Source organism: Nerophis lumbriciformis, linkage group LG36, assembly GCF_033978685.3.
Source record: "Nerophis lumbriciformis linkage group LG36, RoL_Nlum_v2.1, whole genome shotgun sequence".
Classification (NCBI taxonomy): Eukaryota; Metazoa; Chordata; class Actinopteri; order Syngnathiformes; family Syngnathidae; genus Nerophis; species Nerophis lumbriciformis.
This window is the reverse complement of record NC_084583.2, coordinates 25995001-26005745: the sequence shown is the minus strand read 5'-3', so window position 1 is coordinate 26005745 and position 10745 is coordinate 25995001. Positions and strand designations below refer to the sequence as shown.

At 40.6% G+C, this 10745-nt stretch overlaps 1 protein-coding gene across 3 annotated transcripts in view; it reads left to right on the top strand.

Moving 5' to 3' along the window:
* The first annotated feature begins 615 nt into the window (after positions 1-615).
* Positions 616-10745, top strand: part of LOC133576873 (putative monooxygenase p33MONOX) — a 33000-nt gene continuing 22870 nt past the window's right edge. The window contains exons 1-5 of one of the 3 annotated variants that reach the window (XM_061930233.1): positions 616-722; positions 1200-1323; positions 5592-5779; positions 5903-6014; positions 10294-10424. In XM_061930233.1, coding sequence (XP_061786217.1) covers positions 1296-1323; positions 5592-5779; positions 5903-6014; positions 10294-10424 — 459 coding nt within the window. In that variant the 5' untranslated portion in view covers positions 616-722; positions 1200-1295. Of the gene's footprint in view, positions 723-1098; positions 1116-1199; positions 1324-5591; positions 5780-5902; positions 6015-10293; positions 10425-10745 lie in introns of those variants that run through there. The other 2 variants (XM_061930235.1, XM_061930234.1) reach the window with 2 other exon arrangements.

Sequence of the window (10745 nt, the reverse complement as noted above, 5' to 3'; positions counted from 1 at the left end):
GTTAACTATCTTGTCGTTGCAGTCTATTCAATGGAATATACGTTGAAAAGGATTTGCAAAACATTGTATTCTGTTTTTATTTACGATTTACACAACGTGCCTACTTGGTTTTGGAGTTTGTAAACAAATTTAATTAGACAACGTGGTGCTAGTAAGTAATTATGTCGAAAGTGCGAGCAAGAATGCAAAAACAGAAAAAGCGCCACATTCTCCTAAAACTGGGGGGGGGGGGACATCAATTTATATACCGCTTATTCCCTGATAGTTGAATTAAAACATGCCTTTTCCTTGCATTGTTGAGCATGACGATGATATGAAGAATTAGTTAACAAACTTGGAAACAGTTTGAAGTCAGATGTGTTTTAAGTCAATTAGAGGGAAGCTGCTGAATACTGCACCTGCTGGTGATAACAGCCACAAGATGTGTAAAAAAAGAAAAAGATACAGTATTAGATGTTCTAACTACTCGTATATGTTTAGCTAATCAACACAAAGCACATTCTACTTAATGTGTTCTGTTGTTCATTTCAACAAACAAAAAAAGGCTGAGCCGGTTTTTTCACACTTCCGGGTGATGCGTTCACTGACGTCACGGACGCAGCGTCATCCGTGTTCTTTCAACCTGCTTGGCCAAAAGTCATGGACGCGCAAACATGCTGCGGTGTTTGCTCTCTCACTGGGTCCAATGCGAGTTAAAAAGCAGGGACTATTGGTAGGTTAAGGTAAGTCTCTAAATATATTTGATTCTGCACGCTGGTGTTGACAGTAATTAATAGGTGTTAGCCTAAATACATTCGAGAGAATACCGGTTCAGCAATGACCGAGCACCCCTTGAACGCTCGCCGAAAGTACTTTATTCGAATGTCATTTCGGGATATTACACCTCCCTTTTTGGCTTTATTGTCACATGCGTACTTCTGGTAAAATTATATAAACTAAAATCTGCGAATGAGTCAGCCGTGCCATCTGTTGTCATGCTGGATTGTGTGGTGGACTCTAAAAGATCAAATAATGAATGATGACGTCACTTGTCAGCAGACCCTCTGCCTCTATTTGAGGCTGCTCAGAAACTGGACACTTACACATGCAGGAGTGCAGTCAAGACAAGCTGCTGTGTGAGCTGTGTTCCTCCTCTCACCTATTAAAGCAAAGACCGCTCTTTTAGAATTGATCAACCTAAATGTGTGACTATTTGGCAGATCTTGCACCTACATTTGGACTCTGAAGCAGTGTGGACCCTCACGCTGTCACATACCTGAGCGTCCAGTCGTGACCTCCTCTGACCCTTTGGGAGAATGGCCTCAAGACAAGGAGACATGCCAGGTAACAAAGATTTACTGAGTCGACGACATTTGTGACGGTTAATAAACCAAGTCTGTGCTGCTTTTGATGAACACACAATGGAGCGATACATATCTGCTTGCTGATACCAGACAAACATCTTCAAAGAAGTTGTACAATTTGGAATTGAAAAAACAATTCATTGGGGGGGGGGGGGGGGGGGGGGAGAAATGATTAAAAAGTCGACCCATTATCATGTGTAATGTCAGGTAATGTTGCCATTTCTAATGCCAGCAAAGTCATTGATTCAAAAAAACGCTTCAAACTAAGCATGATCCACCTTTCCAAAAAATGTGCTAGCTTGAAGCTACTTTACATAAATTTTGCTACTGGCATACTACCGATTAGCATTAGCGATTTCAACACCTCCAACCGTGTTAACGAAAACTACAACCAAGATGCACGTTACAATCCAACAGCTGGTGTGTAATAACTACAGTACTTACAGGACGAAGTAAGAGTAAAACAACTTGCACTGAGCCTGGTCTATAAAATCCGCTACACCTCCCTTATACCGAAGTACATGTCAAACTACTTCCGCCATAACCACAACACCAGGGGGAGCTCCACTAACCACGTTAAACCCAGATTCCGATCTTACAAAGGTCTTAACTCATTCTCTTTCTATGCCACATCAATATGGAATGCACTCCCAACAGGTGTAAAAGAAAGGGCATCTCTATCCTCCTTCAAAACCGCACTAAAAGAACACCTCCAGGCAACTTCAACCCTAAACTAACACCCTGCCCCACCACATCCCACCTCCCCGGATTGTAAATAATCAAATGTAAATAATCAAATGTATATACTTGTTCTTATGCTTTCTGAGCTCACTATGTTCACTGTTCGCTGTACATATCCTACCAAGTCAGACCTACACTGTTTCAATGTTCATTTCTCTGATGATATAATTGTTGATGACTGAAGTATGCTGATAGCAACCCATCCCAACCCCCTCCACATCCCACACCCCGGATTGTAAATAATGTAAATAATTCAATGTATATACTCTGATAATGAACTTGTGTGATGACTGTATTATGATGATAGTATATATTTGTACCATGAATTGATTTACGTGGACCCCGACTTAAACAAGTTGAAAAACGTATTCGGTTGTTACCATTTAGTGGTCAATTGTACAGAATATGTACTTCACTGTGCAATCTACTAATAACATTTTCAATCAATCAATCTAAGAACGCTTTTTACGGCGCAACAAACAACAAAAACACACCATAAACAAGAGCCTTGTACAGAGAGAGTATGGCCAACTCAGTTTCAAAGTCGAAAGCAAACATGGCGCCCTGTAGTCACGTGATGGGCTTTAAGCCAATCAGAGAGAGTATGGCCAAAGCATCTCCTAAGTGATTAATCACAGGTTATTGCATCATTTCAAGTCATAAAAAAAGCGGTCCTCTAAAGGCAGCCATTACTGCGATGTGGAAATAAATGATAAATAAATGATAAATGGGTTGTACTTGTATAGCGCTTTTCTACCTTCAAGGTACTCAAAGCGCTTTGACACTACTTCCACATTTACCCATTCACACACACATTCACACACTGATGGAGGGAGCTGCCATGCAAGGCGCTAACCAGCAGCCATCAGGAGCAAGGGTGAAGTGTCTTGCTCAGGACACAACGGACATGACGAGGTTGGTACGAGGTGGGGATTGAACCAGGGACCCTTGGGTCGCGCCACTCTCCCACTGCGCCACGCCGCCCTTAAAACAAAAATGTCCATCTTAAAATACTACATTAATAACACAAAATAAATAACAGGTAATGTTCGTTTAGGAAAAGACAGACAAGTTCTTTGTTAACATGAATATCATGGTAAAAGTGAAGCGCATAAAAAGTACATTGCTTTCATTCTTGACTCTCAAACTGAAACATGATTGATTGAGATTAAAAACAGTTATTTAAGCCACAGCAACCCTATGTTTGATGTAAAAAAAAACATTTTTTTTGAATCATTTAACCTCTTAAGGCCCAAGCTGTTTGTTTACATGCTTTTTTTAATTTCTCTTTGCTATTTGGGTTTATTGGACCCTAATTAGAATAAAAACTAAGAATCATCTTTTGATATGATGTACTTAGTCCATAAGTACACAAACGTGTACTTCATGTTTAGTGACATGCTAATTTTTATTTTTACACTTTTTTTTTTTTTCCAAATTCCATTGTATGTTATACTCTTCTGACACCACCAGATGGCAGTATAAGTGTCCACATAAGCGGCCATAAGACCCCAATTCAGTAGTGTACACAATTTTGGAAATAAGAGCTAAAAGGTGCTGTCCACGCATGTGGCCACTAAGCCTTTAGAGGTCTAATGTATGTATAGTACCATATTTCTGGACCATAAGGCGCACCGGATTATAAGACGCACTGCCGATGACTGGTCTATTTGCGATTTTTTTCATATTTATAGAGCGCACCGTATTATAGGACGCATTAAAGGAGTCATATTATTTTAATTTTTTTTTCTAAATTGAAAACACTTCCTTGTGAGGAGAAACTTCTTGGAATTTGAGTCACTCTGCAACAGATGGGTTAATTGCGTAAAAAATATTATTCAGATTATTTCCTGTTAGATTTTTTTTTTTTTTACAACTAGAAAATCAACCAGGACTACTGAACAGATTGTGTGTGCCTTTGGAGGCTTCACTAGAATATACAGTCGTGCTCAAAAGTTTCCATACACCATACTTGCCAACACTCCTGGATTTTCCTGGAGACTCCCGAAATTCAGCGCCTCTCCCAAATACCTCCCGGGACAAATATTCTCCCGAAAATCTCCCGAAATTCAGGCGGAGCTGTAGGCCACGCCCCCTCCAGCTCCATGCTGACCTGAGTCCGCTTCCCCACAATATAAAGAACGTCTACAGTAAAGCAGTCCGTCTGCCGTAAACAGCAATGTTGTGACACTCTTAAACAGGACAATACTGCCATCTAGTGCATTTGATGAAAGCACTTTTGTGCGTGCCACACAGCAATGCATCATCAGAGAGGGTGTTCAGCATGGTTAGAAAGATAGTGACAGAGAATAGAACAAGGATGGACAATTCAACCATTAACTCAACAATGAGTAGATGACTTTTATGTGTGTGTATATGTGTAAATAATGAACACTGAAATTCAAGTATTTCTTTTATTTATATATATATATATATATATATATATATATATATATATATAGCTAGAATTCACTGAAAGTCAATTATTTCTTATATATATATATATATATATATATATATATATATATATATATATATATATATATATATATATATATGAAATACTTGACTTGGTGAATTCTAGCTGTAAATATACTCCTCCCCTCTTAACCACGCCCCCAACCACAACCCCGCCCAAACCACGCCCACCCGCACCCACCCCCCACCCCCCACCTCCCGAAATTGGAGGTCTCAAGGTTGGCAAGTATGGCATACACATACACAGAACTTTCCTCCGGAAGGTCTTATCTTTGTCCATGTGATGTCAGATGAAAGAAAAAGTGAGCTGTTTGGCCACAATACCCAGCAATATGTTTGGAAGAGAAAAAGTGAGGCCTTTAATCCCAGGAACACCATCCATACCGTCAAGCATGGTGGTGGTAGTATTATGCTCTGGGCCTGTTTTGCTGCCAATTGAACTGCTGCTTTAAATGGGACAATGAAAAAGGAGGATTAGCTCCAAATTGTTCAGGACAAGCTAAAATCATCAGCCCGGAGGTTGGGTCTTGGGCGCAGTTGGGTGTTCCAACAGGACAATGACCCCAAACACACCTCAAAAGTGGTAAAGGAATGGCTAAATCAGGCTAGAATGAAGGTTTTAGAATGGCCTTCCCAAAGTAGACAATGCTGAAGAAACAAGTCCATGTCAGAAAAGCAGAAATGCAGCAATTTAGTGGTCAAGTGGTCAAGCAGAAGCTTGTGGATGGCTACCAAAAGCGCCTTATTGCAGGTCAACTTGCCAAGGGACATGTAAGCAAATATTAACATTGCTGTATGTATACTTTTCACCCTCACATTTTCAGTAGAGCCATAATAAATTCATCAAAGAAGCAAACTTCATGAATGTTTTTTGTGAGCAACAAGTATGTGCTCCAATCACAACAAAATAAGAGTTGTAGAAATGATTGACAGCCATGACATGATGTTCTTTACAAGTGTATGTACACTTTTGACCACCACTGTATAAACACAAAGTAAAAATAATCTCGATATCCATGCATGCTTTAGCGCTGGAATCTGGGTCGTCGTCTGGATTCTTCGACGCACCGCCGTCTCCCATTGGAAGGAGCCGACACAACATGAGCTACGACGTGCACATGGATAGTCCCATGCACTCGCCCCCTCCTGACTTGACCGGCAACATCTTCTGGGGAGACCCTGTCATCCCACAGCACAGATTTAGGAAGACTACAGAGGTGATTTCCAGTTTTTGTCTGCACTTCCTGAACTCAAGCGGTGTTTGCTATGCACACATACTTCTCAGCTAGGTGTTGTATGTACGCTATGCTGCTGCACATTTCATTTGCTTATGTAACTAGGAAGGGGAGACCGCTGGAAAGATGATGACTTTGAGGGTATTGGAGCCAGCTAAGTCCCCTGTCTCCGTGGTGAAAGCCAAGGCAAGCTCTATGATGAGCTCCCTCACCAACAGTAAGATCACTTTGACTGAAATCATTCATTTCATTCACAACACATGTTGTCATCATACAAAGTCGAAATATTTGGAACATGATGCAGTGTCCTTTTACACCACTGCAAACTAAACTACAATAATGATAACTAGAACATTTGATGTGCCTGCTATCTGTGGCCTGGACCTCTGGCCGTACTTAGAAGATGGTGCCGAGTGTCTGAATCTGTGAGTTTTAAGTGTAACTGTACAAAACCAGCCAGAGAGCTAGCCTAAAACAGTAGAATGTTTACATACAAATGCTAACACTTAGCATGTGTGCTAACGATAGCATGATAACAGTCAGCATGTTTCATATACCACATGACTCAAAGGTGGAAATACAAACATGAGTTGGGAAATTGTGTTAGATGTAAATATAAACGGAATACAATGATTTGCAAATCATTTTCAAGCCATATTCAGTTGAATATGCTACAAAGACAATCAAACTCATAAAAAAAATTGTTTTTGCAAATAATCATTAACTTTAGAATTTGATGCCAGCAACACGTGACAAAGAAGTTGGGAAAGGTGGCAATAAATACTGATAAAGTTGAGGAATGCTCATCAAACACTTATTTGGAACATCCCACAGGTGTGCAGGCTAATTGGGAACAGGTGGGTGCCATGATTGGGTATAAAAGTAGATTCCATAAAATGCTCAGTCATTCACAAACAAGGATGGGGTGAGGGTCACCACTTTGTCAACAAATGCGTGAGCAAATTGTTGAACAGTTTAAGAAAAACCTTTCTCAACCAGCTATTGCAAGGAATTTAGGGATTTCACCATCTACGCTCCGTAATATCATCAAAGGGTTCAGAGAATCTGGAGAAATCACTGCACGTAAGCAACTAAGCCCGTGACCTTCCATCCCTCAGGCTGTACTGCAGCAACAAGCGACATCAGTGTGTAAAGGATATCACCACATGGACTCAGGAACACTTCAGAAACCCACTGTCAGTAACTACAGTTGGTCGCTACATCTGTAAGTGTAAGTTAAAACTCTCCTATGCAAGGCGAAAACTGTTTATCAACAACACCCAGAAACGCCGTCGGCTTCGCTGGGCCTGAGCTCATCTAAAATGGACTGATACAAAGTGGAAAAGTGTTCTGTGGTCTGACGAGTCCACATTTCAAATTGTTTTTGGAAACTGTGGACGTCGTGTCCTCCGGACCAAAGAGGAAAAGAACCATGCGGATTGTTATAGGCGCAAAGTGTAAAAGGCAGCATGTGTGATGGTATGGGGGTGTATTAGTGGCCAAGACATGGGTAACTTACACATCTGTGAAGGCGCCATTAATGCTGAAAGGTACATACAGCTTTTGGAACAACATATGTTGCCATCCAAGCAACATTACCATGGACACCCCTGCTTATTTCAGCAAGACAATGCCAAGCCACGTGTTACATCAACGTGGCTTCATAGTAAGAGAGTGCGGGTACTAGACTGGCCTGCCTGTAGTTCAGACCTGTCTCCCATTGAAAATGTGTGGCGCATTATGAAGCCTAAAATAGCAGAAGGGAGACCCCCGGACTGTTGAACAACTTAAGCTGTACATCAAGCAAGAATGGGAAAGAATTCCACCTGAGAAGCTTCAAAAATGTGTCTCCTCAGTTCCCAAACCTTTACTGAGTGTTGTTAAAAGGAAAGGCCATGTAACACAGTGGTGAACATGCCCTTTCCCAACTACTTTGGCACGTGTTGCAGCCATGAAATTCTAAGTTAATTATTATTTGCAAAAAAAAAAAAAAGTTTGAGTTTGAACATCAAATATGTTGTCTTTGTAGCATATTCAACTGAATATGGCTTGAAAAGGATTTGCAAATCATTGTATTCCGTTTATATTTACATCTAACACAATTTCCCAACTCATATGGAAACGGGGTTTGTAGAAAAAAAAGTGTAAAAATAGATGAAAAAGTTAGCATGCTTATGTTAGCTTGCTAGCATGCTATTGTTTGCATGCTAACAGTTAACGATTGGCAAATACCAAGTTATATGACTCTGGGGTAAACGGTTGCAAAACCAGCTCAGAAAAGTTAGCAAGCTAATGTTCGCATGTTCGCATGTTAGCAAGTTAGCGTTACCATGCTAACAGTTAGCTTGTGTCACACACCAAGTTATATGACTCTAAGGTGTAAGGCTGGGGAATTAGAGTAAAAAGTGTAAAATTAGCTAAAGAAGTTAGCACTTTAATGTTAGCATGCTATCGTTAGCATGCTAACAGAGTAACAGGTGTCACATACCAGGTTAAATGACTGTAGGGTAAACGGTTGCAAAATTAGCTGAAAAAGCTTGCACTTTAATGGTAGCATGCGTTAACATGCTACCACCTTTCCGACGGTATAACATATGTGGGGGTTCGTGGGCCGGTTCGTCTCGTAGTAGACGTAAGAGAAACGTGCGAAACAATAATAATAATAATAATAATAATAATAACTAGAAAATGGGGTTTGGTCCATTTTGGAGATTAGCAAGTATATTTGGCAGTCATCTGCATAATAATTATAACGCAGAAATTTTGATGGGCCTGCTATCTGTGGCCTGGACCTCTGGCCGGGGGTCGCTGAAAGCCGCTGTAGTTCTAAGATGGTGCCGAGTGTCTTAATCATTTGAATTCAAAGTTAAAGGTGTAAGGCTGGGGAATCGGGGCGGTATGGCGTAGTGGGTAGAGCGGCCATGCCAGAAACCTGAGGGTTGCAGTTTCGCTCCCCACCTCAATATTAATATTAATAATAATAATAATAATAATAAAGTTAGATGTATGAGCAATAATAATATGGGCCTGCTTGCATTCCCTGCTGCTTAGCAGCATGTGAATGGGCGCTGGCATTGCAGCAGGCCCATAATAAACACATTGGTAAAGTTCAGTGTCAGCATCATCATTTTGCTATTGGCCGTGCCTGTCCATGATAACCAGTGTTGGGACTAACGCGGTACTTTGTAACGCTGTTACTTCCGGCTGTAAATAGTAATCTAACGCGTTATTTTTTATATTCAGTAACTCAGTTACTGTTACTACATGATGCGTTACTGCGTTATTTTACGTTATTTTTTTATGTAGTATCGGCTAGAAACTGAGAAGATCTGAGTGTTTTATTGCAGCGCTGCGGAAGAGGCGACAAGAAAGAGGCGCGCCGCGCGCTGTCTGTGTGTATGTGTGTGTGTGTGTGTGGGAGGGGGCGTGTCTGTGTATACGAACAAGACATCATGGCAAAGCCCGAAGCCGAGTTTCTTAACATGGAGATATTCTCAATACTATTCTTTTGTCGACCACAAATAAAATAACATTTTAGTTGAATGTAAGTTGTGTCTTGGATCAAAGATCCTATCCTAGCAATTCAAATCTGCTGAAACAGCTACAAAAGCAACATGCTTTGACGAAGCTAGTAAAGAGAGACACACTTCACCTCCACCTCCAACAGCGGCTGGATTTTAACGAGGCACTGCACACTGAAGGTACACACACTCTGTCAATTCTCTTATATACTCTTTCATTCTAGACTTCTAGAGTGTTTGATTATCACATCACTCTAAATGTATAGACTATAAAGTTCACAAACATAAAGAGGGATGCTAGTGGGCCAGGCCAATCTTTCCTTATCTCTAAACTAAAACTGGGGAAATGTGTAGAGTGTTCTGGGCTTCAGACATGATTTTATTTCAGAATTCCTCGAGAGAGAAAAACGGCTGGTTAGACTTTGTGTATGTAGTGTGTGCCTTCCTTGCTTTACAGCTATGTTGTTATTATGCTGTTTGTTACTTATACATGTTATGTTGCAGCTATTTAAAATAGTTTTGTCAATTTGTTCTGGCCTGAAACAAATCGGCCCTTTGAAACATATCTTTGTGTTTGTGTGTCGTATGTAGAGCACATTGTTTGTGTGTTGTATGTAGAGCACATTGTTTGTGTGTTGTATGTAGAGCACATTGTTTGTGTGTTGTATGTAGAGCACATTGCTTAGCAGAGTTGAGTGATGCAAATGCATGTCAAGTTGATCAACACATTGTATTATTGTCCAGTGCAATAACAGTACTGAAAAGAAGGCTAAAAGGGCATTAAATAGGGCCTTAAAAAAATAAAAATATATATAAGTAACTAAATAGTTACTTTTCACAGTAACGCATTACTTTTTGGTGTAAGTAACTGAGTTACTTTTGAAATAAAGTAACTAGTTACTTGTTTTCAGTAATGAACCCAACACTGATGATAACACATAGGTGCAATTAAAAAGGATCTGTATTTTCACACAGAGCGGACCCAAGAGAGCCTCCAGAGGTTTGAGCACCAGGCAGGTCTGACTGACACTGGCTATACGCCGCACAAGGGCCTCTCTGCTGAGGAGACACACTTTCACCGTCTGGCTGCTGACAACACACAACGTGTGAGTATCATCAGCTTAACAGCAGATCATCCTTGATATGATGTGGACCCGCAACTCTCGTCAAATTGCTGCCATGCGCGCTGAAAACGGACCATTTTTCAACCCTAGTGCAGGGGTGTCAAACGTATGGCCCGAGGGCCGGATCAGGTTTTAACCGGCCCGCGGGATGAGTTTGCCATGTGTAAAAATGAGCCCACATTTTTGAATGAAAGGAACTGCTGTTCTAAATGTGTCCACTAGATGTCGCAATAGCAATTCTTTGTATCTTTGTAGATGATGCTACATTTGTAAAAAAATAAAAATAAAGCACATGATGTTAGT